The sequence below is a fragment of the Drosophila yakuba genome, chromosome 3R (assembly GCF_016746365.2).
Source record: "Drosophila yakuba strain Tai18E2 chromosome 3R, Prin_Dyak_Tai18E2_2.1, whole genome shotgun sequence".
NCBI lineage: Eukaryota > Metazoa > Arthropoda > Insecta > Diptera > Drosophilidae > Drosophila > Drosophila yakuba.
In genome coordinates, this window is record NC_052530.2 from 3018343 (window position 1) to 3034198 (window position 15856).

Sequence of the window (15856 nt, forward strand, 5' to 3'; positions counted from 1 at the left end):
TCATACGATTTTTATATACCTAAAGTATAGCATTTGTATGAAATCTCAGATGCCATTTGGGGGATTAAAAAAACTGAAAAATACTTTTACTGTTGCTAAGGAGTTCTTAGTTTAAATTGTATCTCTTTTGCAGTTTTCAAAATACACATGAAAGCAACCCAATAAAAAGATGTTTTGTTTGTTAGCCCAAAAAAGTATGTATAAATATGTATAGGGCAAACATTTTAGGCCCTACAAAGATAAATATAAAGGTATTTTTTCGAAGTTGGATGGAGTTTTATCGGATTAACTTTGTCGATGATAAAGGCTTTGCAAGCCGATTATGTCAACAATATAATCTAATTTTTAATTTTACAATACCAAACACGCAGCGTTTTCTTGGCAAAGACCACAAATTTTCATCCCCAAAATCTTGCTACGTCAAACACCTTTGGCACTGTATGTTTTCTTAGTACCATGCAAAACTTAAACGGCTTTAAATAAAGCAAACTCCACTGTACTTCGGTTTTAATGCAATTAAATATTTTATTCACTGAATGCATCTCAATCAATCACCTCTACGTACATCACATGCTTGCTTAGCACATCGGAGGTTCATATGTGCTGGCATGTTGTAATACTACGAGTATTTGTGTTTTTACAGCGCATTAATATATAACTCATTCTTTTTCAAATGTCAAACTACAACAGTTATTCCGGTTCTGTTCTCGAAAACTTTCCCTAAAAGCACAAGTGTTTCATCCGTGGTTCCTACTTTAGAAAAATATATGTATGATGTTAATATGAAGTAGCGTTTATCAGATTACATGGACTGGGTACAAATTTGTATACAATTCTAGTTCGTTTTTTTTCACTTTCCACTTGGTGATAAACAAGTTAATGTTTTTTCTTAGATTACAATAATTTTCTTACTTGGAAGTTCAATTTATTAAAACTTCTGTACGAGTTCACTGGCGTTGTGATGGGTTGTGTTCTTACTATCGATGTTTAAATCGATTTTTGTCTTTTCCAATATTGTTGATAAATTAAACATTGTGAAATTTTTTTTACCGTTGTGTAGATTACAAACTTTCATAGAATGTAAACTTTAGAAGAAGAGATTTGCTTGAAACATCTAAAGGAGCTCAACTTATAAAATGTGGGGTCATATCGGTTCGGTCTCACTACCTGTTTTTTTGTAAGGCAACTTCTTCGTCAAACTAAGAATTTCATGTTGAACAAAGCAAACCAATGTGTTGTATTATGCATAAATAAATTTTTTCGTATATTTAAAATGTTCTCTTTAAGTTTTTTACGCTTTCTTGTTTTAGTACTAGTATGTATTACGGAGATATTTTTAGTACAACTATTACAAATTTTTCATTTAATAAACTAAGTGTACTTTTAAACATATTATAAAAGCGCGCCTCAAGCGAACGCAGTTCCTTACAATTTTCATTTGCCTGTTTATTTAGCTGCCGCTGCACACTAGCATTCTGCTTCTCTGCCCAATTGCTAAACACCAGTTTTCCGGCACAGTTCACCGCCAAGTAATATCATAGAACGTAAATCAGGAGGCAGGTTCGATACGATACAGAAATAGCAACATATGCCGGGCAACTAGACCCGTAAGACGAGCGGAACTCAAATGGAACAATTGCCTGCGATTTGTGTGAGTGTTTTCGGGTCAACTAAAAATCTAGAAAACATATAATATGCGACGAAACGTTAGGTGTAAATCTTGAAATTCAACATAAATAGAGTTGGCAAATTATACAATTGTGCATATGCATTTTCTAAATCAGTGAAGACTACGCAACCTAGTGGAGATGACGACGATTGTGGTGCAGTAACTGATTTACGGACATGCTGCTAGCGAGAAAGCCAAGGGGAGCCAAATGAGTGTTGTGATGAGGGTGCGTTCGATTTTACCACATATAAATTACATTCCGGGCAATCCGCGAGTTGGGTTTAACTACTACCACCTTGTCCCTTGCCATAGATAAGCTCTTCGCAGATCTTGAGCAGATCGGCGTTTTCGCGTGATTTTTGTTGCAGCTGCTCCGTCATCGAAACCCGAGAAATCTCCTCCTTCTTAAGTAAAGCTTTAAGTTTTTTCGTTTCGTCGGCATGCTCCCTCGCGTAGGTGTCCAGCTTTTTGTTTGCACTACGTCGGGGAAAATAATTGTCAGTAGGATACTTTTAATAAGAATATAATCGCTCACATTTCCAGCTGCTGCATGGCATGGTTTTTCATCTTGTCGTAGCGCTGTTCCTGCAACCGCAGATTGTCCATCATCTGCTTCCGCTCCGCCAGAAGCGATTCTTCGTTGCTTTTAAGCTGCGAGGTCATCTCTTTGCTTTTTTCATATTTTCTGCAATACCACCACAGTAAGTTCAATGCCAAACTAGTTTTACTAAGTCTGATCAGATATTGCTTACACATGCAGATCGGAAAATGTCGTCTCCAGTGACGTTAAGTGATGGTAATTGGCGTCCCGGTCAGCCTGGACTTCTTGCAACTGCCGCTCGTGGAGCTGCGCCTGCTGCTCCTTCTCACTAATGAGCTCCGCAATTGCCTTCTCATATGCCTCGATGACACCGCTGAAAAATATAAATATAAATAAATAAAAAAAATGCTGCTGGGTAGTTAAAATTTACAAACCCCTGCTGTTTGTATGCAAAAATTGAGATAAAAATAAATAATTAACATGCCCTTATGAAAACAATAAGTTTGATTCATTTAAAAAATTATAAACAGAAAGAACGCCATAGTCAAGTGACTAGACTACCGAATGCCAATTCCTGATTTGACATTTGAAAAAACTATTGATGATTGTTTACACAAAATAAATGATATCGTCTTTTCTTATTATACCTGTTCAAATAGTAATCCGTTTAAATCTTTTTGTGGTATTGGCAAATAAAAAAAAAAAAAACTTAAAAATGAAATGCCACGGTTTTTTTCTACCTATTATAAGGCGTACAAGATAACCCTTTAAGATCTATGATACGGGGTTTCCTTTGCTAATAGAACCGGTCGCGTCAGCGCTCAACTAGTGGTGTTGATCCAGGTTACAGGTTACAGAAACTAAAAAATCACCTTCGTCATAAAACAAATAGCAAGGAGGCTTACTTTAGTTTTGCATTTGTTTTGTCCTTTTCTGTAATACGCTTGATCAGTGCTTCCTCGCGCTGCTCTCCCTCTTTGAGCTTCTTTTCAATGTCTTCGGACCTCGTTCTAAATCGTAACACAAAATTAGTTGGCATCTATTGTAAATAAGGTCTACTTACACTTCATTTTTGATTTTCTTCTCCAGTTCATCCATGTTGTTGTAGTTGTGCGTTTTGTCCTCCGTATTAGCGCTAAATGTAAAGAAAGCATTAGTAGTAACATTGCACACACAAACTGATTCACCTATTACTTACTTGAAATTATCGAAGGTTTTGTTGCAATCGTTATCAATGACGTCTACACTCATTTTAACATGCTTCTGTGAAAATAAATCGTAAATATTAGTCGTAATAATAAAATGACATTAAATAATAATACTATTTTAACTTTGTGCATGGAGAATTCTGTTATAGTTTACTCGCAAACAGAAGGTGTATAGCTTACTTTTGACGTATCCACAGGTGGCTTACAATCCCATTTCACTGATATATCTTTGCAACTCGATATTAATCCAAAAGACTGGTTCCCGTCACTTGTTTCGTGCTCCTCCAATGTTGGGCTCAGAACACGGTTTTGATACTGGTTCGAACCAAGAATATTCTGCAGCGCCTGCTCCTGCTGATTCGGATGATTAACGGGAACAGGGGCTCCAAGGAGGGGATCAAACTTCAGCAGCAGCGAACTGCGGTCGATAGGCGCATTATTGCTGCCTTTCGTGTACAAATAATCAAAATCTGATGATTTCAGTATTACTGTTGGTTTATATGGTTATGTTTACATGAGTACATGCGCGTGCATTTTTGTGTTTTGTGAGAAAAGAAGAAAAAAAAGACATTTAGTAGTTAGTCCCAAGCGCCGGCTGTTTTTAAGATTATATTTAAATTAATGTCAACGTCAAGGGGTTTCCCCTTGACCTTTCCCTATATTCGAAATTCTACCATTTAAGCAAAGATTATGCCACATAAAACCAAATCAAAAGCGGGAAGGTAATACGCCCCCTAAATCCCAATCTGGAAATTGAGCTATATGATACAACGGATTGGGTATACGTTTATTGTATCATGCTCGTAAATTCATCTTTATATTTTTTTAATGCAATATCTCCAATTTACAGCTGAAACTAGTGTCATTCCTATTTCTTCAATGGACTAATTATACTACCATTAATACAATTCATATGATATGACACATGCTTGGCTTAAATCAATATTAGTTTTGCTCAAAGATATATATAACTATAATAAGCTTTTTTAAATGAAATAATCAAGTATAAGCATAATTCAGGAGATATGTAAATGTTAATTTTTTAAAGAAATCTATGCATAATTATTTTTTTTGTTTATCCCAAATAATTCTACTCCTTCCCTTTACCGGCTTGATTTAAACTGTTTTAAAAACAATTTCGTTCTGTTTGACTCGTTGAAAAAATAAAATAAGATATGGTATGTATGACTCAAGACCCTCCTTATTCAGCCCCCTGAACACCAAACCCAGGCACGAAATTGAGGTGTGTCTGTTTTGCATAGAAGCAGCATGGTTACTTTTACAGAACACACGAAGGAATTTGAGAAATTTTTAGGGAAAGCGATCTGTTTAAGCGTTAGGCTTTCTTGGAGCCAACAATCCCAGCAAACTTAAGAATGAAAGGATTTAATTTGAAATCATTGAAATCTTAAGAACTCAAATAAAACGGGTACAAACCAAGAAGAAACCCCTTTTTCTCAGTGCATTTGGAAATAAAAGGGGGAACACATAAACAAATGCTAAGCCCAGCGGTAGTGACAACCCCAGGCAGACCCAGATATTATGTTTAGGTCACCATTAAGGCCGCTCACTAGCTCGGGTTTTGTGCATATCTAAGTTTACAAAACACCGAACCAAAACAAAACAAAGGCCAACGACGACTTCTGAGTCATTTTATGCAATCGACAATGGTTTCCGAAAGTGGGTTGAGTGAAGGAGAACAGAAGCGTATACTTAAAGAGCGAAGAAGCGAAAGAGAGAAAGAGCGGCCATTCACTGCGCTGCATTTTCATTGCCTGTCTTGCAAGGTTTGCACTTTTAAGATTCTCACATAATAACGGTGACCACAAGGCACCCGAATAACACCCACACGTACATATGTACATATATGTATAACCGCACAATGAAGTTTCACGCTCTCACTCTCACATACTATTTTTCCTAAGCGATTCAGAGACCTGTCTTCTGGCATTATTTATGCCTATTTGTTGTTTTTCTGTAGCACAGCTGCTAGTTACATTTTCTTTTTCTAGTCCTTCTTGCGGGTCTATTTTAAAAGAGAACCTCGTGAGCCTTAGTAAACAAACAAAAAATGCTAGTTTTGCATTTTTAAAAGTTACATTTTCCTATTTAGCAGCCTGGCAAAACCAAGATTTAACAGCAGGACGGTACCGATGGATAAAGCGACGTCAGATGTAGGAAACTAACTGAAATGGAATTTCTTGTTGCTTACATTTCTCTCTATGAGTCCAATAAGAAACTCAGCGCACGCACGCGAGCGAACGAACGAGTCTGAATTCTGACTGGAGTGTGAGACAGCGGAACCGTATTCAGCAGTCAGCAAATGCGCAAAGAGAGTAGGTGGGAGACAGGGAGCGCTAGCGCTGTGTACACGTTGTCTGTTTGGAGTTATGCCCACCCCCTCTATCCATTACCATCGAATCGAACTGCCACCACAGACTGTCTCTTTCGCTCTACTTCAACGTTTTCGGGACGGGGACTATGAAACACGGAGAGTTCTCAGCTAAATACCATGCTCTCGAGTGTGTGTGAACAGTTGGAGACGGCAGATAACAGTAAGACGTTGATACTAGAAACTTATTAACTGACTAATAGCAATAATGCACTGTAATGTTTAATTTCCTACGAATTGTTTCTTAAAAAATATACATTTTAAAAATTAAAAATTTTATTGTAGTATTGTAAACTTAAGTCGATTTGACAAAAACAGCCTTTGAAAAAAATATTTATATTTTTATCGTTTTATATGTTTATCTTTTAAACACAAAGATTTTTTAGCGACTCAACACTGTGCTCTGCTGCAATTTCTGTCAATTAAGAGAGCAAAAAAAGGAAGTCTCTCATCTAAGCTGTTGCTCCAATGTAGGGTTGTTTTAGCTTTAGAGATAGTGTTCCAAGTCAGCGATAACGATACTTTTAGGCGCCACTGTTTTGCCTATTTAAAATTTTATACTGATCAAAAAATATTTTGCGAAAAGAAGTTAATAAACGATAATAAACTGACAGTGTTTCTTCAATTAAACAAAGTGACTTCACAATTATAGAAGTTCTTCTTCTTACATTTCGCTCTTGCAGATTAGGGCGTCAGAAGAGACACAGATAGCTGTGGAATTAAGAGAGATGTCAGAGAGAAATGAAAGTACCAATTAAGGAGAGCGGCAAAATAAAAACAACGAGCCGTACGTTTCATCAGAAAACAGCATAAGAGCATGCAAACAAAACAAGGAAAAAATCAGTTTCGGAACTCGACAAAGCCATTAAAAATAAAACAAGAGAGAACGCTATAGTCGAGTTCCCCGACTATCTGATACCCGTTACTCAGCTAGTGTAAGTGCGAAGGACAGTTTTTGGCGGTTTGTGGGCGTTAGAGAGGGCGTGGCCAAAAGTTTTTTGGCAAATAGATAGAAGTTTACAAGACTAATACAAAAATGAAAAAATATCAAAACATTTTTCAAAAGTGTGGGCGTGGCAGCTTTGGGCGGTTTGTGGGCGTTAGAGTGGGCGTGGCAAAAAGTTTTTTTGCAAATCGATAGAAATTTACAAGACCAATGCAAAAATGAGTATATATATTCTTGATCAGGATCAGTAGCCGAGTCGATCTGGCCATGTCCGTCTGTCCGTCCGTCTGTCCGTCCGTATGAACGTCGAGCTCTCAGGAACTACAAAAGCTAGAAAGTTGAGATTAAGCATACAGACTCCAAAGACATAGAAACAGCGCAAGTTTGTCGATTCATGTTGCCACGCCCACTCTAACGCTCACAAACCGACAAAAACTGCCACGCCCACACTTTTGAAAAATAATTTGATAATTTTTTCATTTTTGTATTGGTTTTGTAAATTTCTATCGATTTTCAAAAAAAACTTTTTGCCACGCCTACTCTAACGCCCACAAACCGCCCAAAGCTGCCACGCCCACACTTTTGAAAAATGTTTTGATATATTTTAATTTTTTATTAGACTTGTAAATTTCTATCGATATGCCAAAAAACTTTTTGCCACGCCCACTCTAACGCCCACAAACCGCCAAAAACTGTCAGTGCTGAAGTTTCTCCTTCGCACTTCCACCAGCAGAGTAACGGGTATCAGATAGTCGGGGAACTCGACTATAGCGTTCTCTTTTTTCCCTTTTACTCTACGAGTAAAAATATAATATTACCAAATAATAACAATTTTTGATAATGAGCATACACTGGTAGGCACAATTATTTTGACGAAATGTTCTTTCGTGTTCCTCAGTACTCTTTGATCAGCAGCGTTCAAATAGTGCGCAAAAGTTGATAAATAGCATATAAATAAAATAGCAAGAATTTTAGTTCAAGCTGATCAAAGAGTACTGAGAAACACGAAACAACATTTTGTCAAAATAATTGTGCCTACCAGTGTATGTATGTTTCATCCGAAAAGCTTTGAAAATATGGTATTTAGTCGTGAGATTTAAATGATATTAATACTCATACATAATTAAAAAAAAATTGTAAGTGCCACTGCAAAGGGTATATACATACGTGTATATTTCATAACTGCCTATAGAATCAACACCAAAGTACTGTACAACTTTGGAAGGGAAAGGGTGTTCAAACTTGCGGTAACATTGACAAAATATATACATGAATATATGAATGAAAACAGCTAACAGCAGTTAAAAAAGTTTGACATGTAATGGCATATTCCTTACAAACAATAAAAGCGGTCATCGACTTACGGTTTTGGTTGCTGGCGCCGTCGTGGAATTCGGCATCAATGATCGCCTCCAGCTCGCCAGGTGCACCACCCCTCTGTTTGCTCAACGCAGGAGCGGGTTTTCCTTCGATTTCCCTATTAGCATTGACCCTAATCTTTTCTTGATTGTTGGAACCACTTATGGTCTTGAACATGTCATCCGAAACTGGCGAAATGGCGCCAAAGTGTTCTAAGAAAACATCGTCCTTCTCATCACTGGCGCTTAGCGTGGCTTGCTCTTTGGCGGAAAGAGCCTGCTCCTCCAACGCAACGGTACCATTACGCAAGGGTGACACCGGGGAATTCGTCTCATGGATAGGGGGTCTCTTTAAATGTTGGTGGGAAGGAATAGGCGGTGAATTTGAAATTGGTGCTTGAGGTTCCTTCCAAGTTTGCTGAGGCGACTTCAATACGGCTACATCATATGCCCTCATGGAGACATCTACATCCATAACGTCATCAGCCCCGGTATCTTCGGTGGCCCCCACTGCTGGAGAAGCCTTATGCTGAATGCAGAAGGTGTGGCGTGGGTTCTCCTTTTCCATGCAGAAAATCCTACGCGATTTGGACTCCTCCTCTTCCGTCGGAGACTGAATCACCGAGAAAGTACGGCGCTGTTTATTATCGACCGATCCCACACTTACGGCGAATGTGTCTGTATCGTTTTGTGGCTTGTTCTCCGAAATGTTTTCGCTGTCAAATGCCATATTTGAGGAAGTGGGAGACATCTCACTCATGGGTAAGGTTTCGTTGAGGTTCTGCTTCTGTGGACTCGGTTGTGTCAACTGAAAGACAATTGCGGACTTTTCGATGACACCAGCTCCGAAGACGCTTTGGTTGCGATCTGAAGAAGGTTCTACCACAGCTTCTTCCAAATAGGGCATGTCTTTTTGCTCGAGCGGAGCACGGGGTGAGCGTGGAAAATGGGATTGTGTTTCAGCGGGTCCTCTGATAGGGAAACTAGGCGAAGTGGGTTCTGGAGAGATTGCAGAGGTTGTTTTTCCATCTAGATCCAAAGAATTATGTGTCGTGGATCGCAGCTGCGTTGGTGTGACTGCCACAAAGGGCGCGCGGCCGTGTGAAATCTGCTTTACTCCCACCTTCCCTCCCGACGGAACATCATCAGGCAAGGGCAACTCCCTCAGAGTCCGGAACTCTAGTTCTTCCGCTGCCTTTGGGCGATGTGTAGGTATGGGCGGAGAAAAGGGCAGTTCCTTGCTTCTGGTTTGAAGTGTCGGTATGGGCGTCGATATCTGTGCTGCTGGTAGCTCTATTTCAGTCATCTTCAATTGACTTTCCAGGCCTGCAGTTTTATGATCCATTTTATTATCTTGAAAGTCCATATCATTTTTCCCGCAGAGGTTTAAACAAGATTTTCTTGAAACGGGTGAATGAGCATTAACCTGCTCCTGCCGAGATGAGGTAAGCACTATAGCCTCACTCACTCTCATAAAGTCATCCACTTCCATGTGCTCAAGCTCCGTCACAGTCCTGTCTTCAGTTGCCTCCATAGCTGGGGACGCATTTTGCTCATGGCTGATGGGAGTGAATGTTTTTTCCATTGATTCTACTGCCACTGCAAATGGCATATCTTGATTAAGACATTTTGGAGTTTTTGCTGGATATGTGGAGGGTTCTGTAGCCTCATTGAGATTTAAGGGCTCCTCAGAATTTGCGTTCTCCATCTGCGCACTACAAATCGGTTGGTGGTCCTCTTTCTGAGGTTCATCTTTTGTATCCTTTTGGTTTTCATCACGATGCTTAGCTAGCTCTTTCGTGTAGTCTAAGGCAGTTAAGTTAAGATTCGGTTCAAGTAATGGTGTAACAGGCTGATCAGGGAATACTGATTCTAATAATGATGGCTTCGTTGCATCACTATTCGATTCCGGGTATTTAGCTAACTGGTCTTGTTCTATTCTCTTTTGCTCCTGATTTTGATTATACTGCACCGAAATAGTCTCCGTTTTAGGCTGCGATACGCTGAGAATATGCGTTTGCATAAGCTGATGGTCTTCCGGGTCCAAAACGTCCTTTAACATTTCCATAGTTTCGTTTATGTCATCCACATCCATGGCTTCATAGCTGACGTTGTTGTGCTGGCTAACCGCCAAAGGATCTTTAAAATCAGCTTCCAGTGTAGAAGCTGAGGTCATAGACAGCTGCTGCTCCAAAACATCATTAAGGGCACTTGAATAGGCCTCTAGCTCCGATCGATCTCCTGTATAGCGCTCGCTATGAAGCGATAAACACTCGACAAAAACATCAGAATCCGAATGGTTGCATTTCAATTGAGCTAAGTGCGGAATAAGGACGACAAATTAATTAATTAATTTTTAAAAAATTATTCGGTACTTAAGTATATTAAAATTATTTATAAAATACATTTGACAAATCATAACAAGACCGACTCTGAAATCTATCTATAAACCTGGAAATGTTTTCTTTTCCCAAGCTATGACCTTTCCTATGAATAAATGCTGGTATTCAAATGGTAGAAAACATTGCGCTCTTTCGTATGGAATTCTTACGTACATTATATAATATATTATTTCCACCTGAAGAGATTTCTGTGTTACACAAACTAGTTTTACTCACTGTCTATATCGGTACTTAAAGGAGCCAGTTCCGGTATTTGCATTTCATCGAACTCGGGAAGACCTCCAAATTTTGGAACCTTAACTGCGTCTAGCTGAAGGCTACCGGCTACTGCCGCCTGATGTCCCAGAGCTGCAGCCATTGCCTTCTGTTGCTCCATGCTCGTCGGCTTGGGACTGGGCTTCACCGCCAGTGGACTCAGCTACCAAACGAGAGATGCGAAATGTAAGAACATAATTTACAAGGTGGGCATCACGATTATAATTTAAATAGTTTTAAAGAAATAATTTCTTCGAGAAAAATAGGCATAATCCAAACAACTGCCAGATGAATAACGTAAACAACCGATGATGGGGTTGGGTTTTAAAGATGACACATTATACAAACGACGCTGTTAATAGAAAGCGCATTTCGGCAGAACGTGGGAAATCTTTGCCAAGACTTTATCGAAAGAAATAGGTCCGGCATAATGCCTCTAATAGTTAGAGGAATACATTTTTATGAAATTATGATCTGAGTTTCATCTGTAGATCGAATGGATACTTTCCATTCTCTCAAAAAAAATCATATTTTTGAAAGGTCAGTCGGCAAGCAAATGTCATTAATTAAAAAGTCAAACGAGACGTACATAAATCGGGTATATGGGAAGAGGCAAGGAAACGGATTGAGAAGCAAAAGGTGGGGAGATGCACGTGGAACCGGGTCGATGTTAGCTTTTGTGCAGTGAGAAATACCCATGCTGCGGAATTAATGCGGTCGGCGGTCATGTTTTATGTCTATTTATGTTTGGGAGCATCGTTCTAGACGCGGAATTTAATTAGCGCACATTATAGTAAAATCGGTGCTGCAAGGCCAACGTCATCGGAGAACAAAGGGCCGGAAAATGGACGGGACACTAAAAAATGGGATAAAAATTTACAAGACTAATACAAAAATGAAAAAGTATTTTTCAAAAGTGTGGGCGTGGCAGTTTTTGTCGGTTTATGGGCGTTAGAGTGCGCGTGGCAACATGAATCGACAAACTTGCGCTGTTTCTATGTTCTCTGGAGTCTGTATGCTTAATCTCAACTTTCTAGATTTTGAAGTTCCTGAGATCTCGACGTTCATACGGACGGACAGGCGGACATGGCCAGATCGACTCGGCTATTGATCCTGATCAAGAATATGTATACTTTATATGGTCGGAAACGCTTTCTTCTGCCTGTTACATACTTTTCAACGAATCTAGTATACCCTTTTACTCTACAAGTAACGGGTATAAAAAGGCCACGTTTTCCGCGGTTGGCAATTCGTAAATACATTAAGTAGACAATTAAAATGTCTTAATTTTTTGGCAATGCGCACATTTCTAGTGAAATATTAACCCAAAAACAAATGGCTAGATACAACGCCATCTTAAATAATAAAAATTTTGTCTGCGACGTAATAAGTTTACGAAACCAAATGGGACTGCATAATGCATCTTATTTATGCAGTTTGTATAATACCAGAATACCCCATGCAGGGATGCACATTAAAACATATGTATACTACTATACCTAAAGATAATCCTAGTTTTCTTGAGACATACCTCGCCGCTCATGGCTTGCAAGTGCTCCATTTCGTTATCACTAACTTGGTTCAGATTGAAGTTTATTTCGCTTAAAAATGTCTGTATTGTTTCTCTACTACAACTGATGTCCTCGGGGGCTGGGAGTGGGTTCGAGATAGGTTCCTTAATTAGATTACAGTGCGGTTCCTTCAGTTGCGGACTCTCAGAGGCGGACTGTACTAACGTGTCCAGGTCCTGGGATACAAGTGAAAGTCCTTCTTTATCCCTTGGTGTAGAGTAATTATCAGCGGGACCATCAGCTTTTAAGGCTTCCATTGTCATTGGTTGGTTGGTGGTGATGCCAGTGGTAGCGATGCTTTTTGGCCTTTTGATGATACTTGCGAGGAAGTCCATGCCTCTCTACACACGATTAACTCCTGAGACGGGATACGGTACACTTGGTTTCATGAATTAATGGATCTATAGAATTTCTTGGTTGATCTTTAATGTTTTTTTTCTTTCGGGTTTTCCGTTGTGACACAGATTGGACTCGCCTACTCGGTAAAATTGTTACAGTGATTTCATTATATTGGGTAATACCGCCGGGTTTCACACGACCCGCTGTTGTGCGCGTTTTTCACTGCCTCCCGATCATGTCTGCCTTTAAAATCAATTTAAAAATATTTTCTTTTTCAATTTGCTTTGCTCTGCTCAGCGTCACACATACACTAATATTTTGAACACGGCGAGAGTGCGGGGGATCGACACACCGAATGAGAGAAGGAATAGTTTGAATGGCATCCACATAACGATCCGGATGTATTTGTTCTCTATATGTTTGGATCATTTTAGCTCTCACGGCGTTCTCCTCTTATCAGCACGGTCATCTCTTCCTTATATAATACTGTCAAATACTTTTCAGATGTTAGACGACGGCTACAGTCACTAATTATTTAAAAGAATAATTCTTTTTTATATGATTCGTGTAACTGAGTTGCCAAAATAGAACAATTCTTTTAAAAACATCCATAGGCTTGATTTTGTTTTGATAAGCTACTCTGAATTTGTAGGCAGCAATATTTCTAACAACAATTAAATATAAACATTACATTTGTATTTGATTGGAATAGGTACCCTTTTACTCGAGTAAATAGAATGGGCTTTAAAAAGACAATGGGTAGACCACAGTTGTGTCTGCAATATATGAAAAACATTTTGGGAACGAACGAGGTCGTGGACAACCTTTTTGACTGAACTGCAGTGGAAAACTAAGACACGACACAGACGCAATTCAGACTGAAAGACAGCAGTGAAAATGCAAGACACCGCAAATAAGGCGAAGCACTTAAAGAAGGGGACAGAAAACTGGGAATACGTAAATAGGGCAACCGCCGACTGTTAATCGAAAGTCAGCTGGAGTAACTCGGTGCACATACAAAGTTCTGTATTTAGCATTATTTTCCAATTTTTCATGATTTTCGCAGAAGTATTATTTGCAAAATGCAAATACCATTAGTGTCAGTGTAATATATACATATGTTGGTTATGTTCATTACATTGTTTCCAGTGTACTCCTGGTTGGTGCGAAATGACATGCAATCCCACATCCATTGTTGCGCATCATGGCGCACTTTCTGCCAGTCGAGACAATTCGAACCGTAGAAGTGCTCCACATTGCCCAACGGCTGACTTTGCATGTTTGGCGAGAAAATGTAAGCATTGAAACGGAATCCCACACGATGGGGCATGACGAGGTTGCAATAGTTAGATGTTGGCTCTAGCCTTAGCTAGGCAGCGCGCGACAGGTGACAAGATATCACACGGCGCCCGGATCAGTGAGAATTCAAAAACAATGTATGTGTTGAACCATTGAGTGGGACCCCAAATCTGAGACTGGTCACAAAGGAGTAAAACATAATAGATACATAAGTCCCAGAAACTTCACTAATATGTTTTGAATAAGTCTGTAGATTTGCTAGAAAAACAGTACTTCGACATTTGTTGGCACAAATGAGTAAGTTTACAGTGCAATTGTTGTTTAATATTATGCGAGGGGCCAGCTGTTCCTAGAATTAAAGATGTGTAATAGTAACCTTATACGGCAACTAAAACTCAGGAAAATAAAAAGAATCAAACCTTGAGGAAAAGCGAACTACAAAATAAACTAAAAATAGGCGACAAATGTGGAAAATGGTGGAAACCATCTGTAGATGCTCTATAACGAGCAGCGTTGTTGGCAAAAGGGAGATGGAGTTGAATGACAATAAGTCAAACTCAAAATCCTTCCATGGCTGGTTATCGCACTCTAAACTACATTAGGCATCATCAGATTTATCGCCGATTTATAGCGATTCACATTAACATTTTTGTTTTGAAATGCAACATCTGGAAAGCGTAAACGCCAAGAATAAGTAAATTTTCATTTTTCCTTTGGCATACCAGATTCCCTCGTCCGCCGTTCACCTCTATGGGAATTTTGTCGGATGAGGCTCCCGATTTCCTTGTCTTGCCCGGCTTATTACCCATTTTCGTGATAGCTATGGCAGAGCGGGCAATCTGAACACCTGAAATGGACAATGTCCGGCGGACGACGATCGACTGAAGAACTCTCGCCCGCGACAGCTGCCACAAAGCTAATAACAGCTAATAATGGCAAATCTTATGAACATATATACGATGAACAATTGCGAATAAAGAAAATAGCAGAACAGCCTGCGATCGCAGCATGCCCACACGTATGTACATACATATGTACAAAGTACATAACCACACACACACATATGTAAGTGCATGAGCTGCATTATGCCAGTGCCTGTCTGTAGATGCCGAAAGTGTATTGCACATTGTTACATCGCACAAGATCGGTAGGCGGGGCACGCCCTATGTCCAGCTATTAGCTTACCTTAATGCCGCCATCGTTTTTGTTGATCTCCCGCAGAACGCCGCGACCGCCAAATTCCATTCCCAGGCCGTTCTCTGCGCCGTCGAATTCCATGGCTTATGTATATCCCGGCAGGGAGCACTCTTCTACAAGCTATATGTTTCGGGAAATATTCTTATTTATCGCAGATAAGCGACGCAAATAATCTACGTTCCTTTGTCGAAAATGCCGCTACAATTTGAAGAAGCATAATTGGCAGTGTGGCTGCACTGCTGACAAGGAAAAATACCACTAGGCCAAAATAATATACCAAAAAAACTTTAATTATACCCGTTACTCGTAGAGTAACGGGGTATACTAGATTCGTTAAAAAGTATGTAACAGGCAGAAGGAAGCGTTTCCGACCATATAAAGTATATATATTCTTGATCAGGATCAATAGTCGAGTCGATTTGGCAATGTCCGTCTGTCCGTCCGTCTGTCTGTCCGTCTGTCCGTATGAACGTCGAGATCTTAGGAACTATAAAAGCTAGAAAGTTGAGATTAGGCATACAGACTCCAGAGACATAGACGCAGCGCAAGTGTTACCACGCCCACTCTAACGCCCACAAACCGCCCAAAACTGCCACGCCTACACTTTTGAAAAATAATTTAATATATTTTCATTTTTGAATTGGTCTTGTAAATTTATATCGATTTGCAAAAAAACTTT

General features: G+C 39.5%; 1 protein-coding gene across 7 annotated transcripts; it reads right to left on the minus strand.

The window, feature by feature from the left end:
* Positions 1 to 500: 500 nt before the first annotated feature.
* LOC6535321 lies at positions 501 to 15381 on the minus strand. 7 transcript variants are annotated; one of them, XM_002095941.4, is made up of 11 exons: positions 12303 to 13189; positions 10733 to 10934; positions 8121 to 10430; positions 3599 to 3906; positions 3409 to 3473; positions 3274 to 3345; positions 3116 to 3220; positions 2422 to 2583; positions 2205 to 2354; positions 1912 to 2146; positions 501 to 1678 (listed from the first exon to the last, which is right to left on the minus strand). In XM_002095941.4, exons 1-10 carry the CDS (start codon positions 12675 to 12677, stop codon positions 1951 to 1953), a joined length of 3945 nt encoding a protein of 1314 aa, XP_002095977.2. In that variant the 5' UTR covers positions 12678 to 13189; the 3' UTR covers positions 501 to 1678; positions 1912 to 1950. The 7 variants fall into 7 exon arrangements, with proteins under 7 accessions (XP_002095977.2, XP_039232510.1, XP_015047063.1 ...); XM_039376576.1 differs by lacking the exon at positions 12303 to 13189 and adding an exon at positions 15166 to 15381 and having other exon boundaries at positions 501 to 2146; positions 3599 to 3864; XM_015191577.3 differs by lacking the exon at positions 12303 to 13189 and adding an exon at positions 15166 to 15380 and having other exon boundaries at positions 501 to 2146.
* Positions 15382 to 15856: the final 475 nt, after the last annotated feature.

Bases quoted from the DNA above. Each gene is read 5' to 3' on its own strand.
- LOC6535321 (XM_002095941.4), bottom strand. From the start codon at position 12,677: ATGGACTTCCTCGCAAGTATCATCAAAAGGCCAAAAAGCATCGCTACC. The intron at 3,221-3,273 runs GTAAGTAGACCT...GTTACGATTTAG, and splicing joins AAGAAAATCAAAAATGAAGT to AACGAGGTCCGAAGACATTG. The intron at 2,355-2,421 runs GTAAGCAATATC...GTGGTATTGCAG, and splicing joins ACATTTTCCGATCTGCATGT to AAAATATGAAAAAAGCAAAG.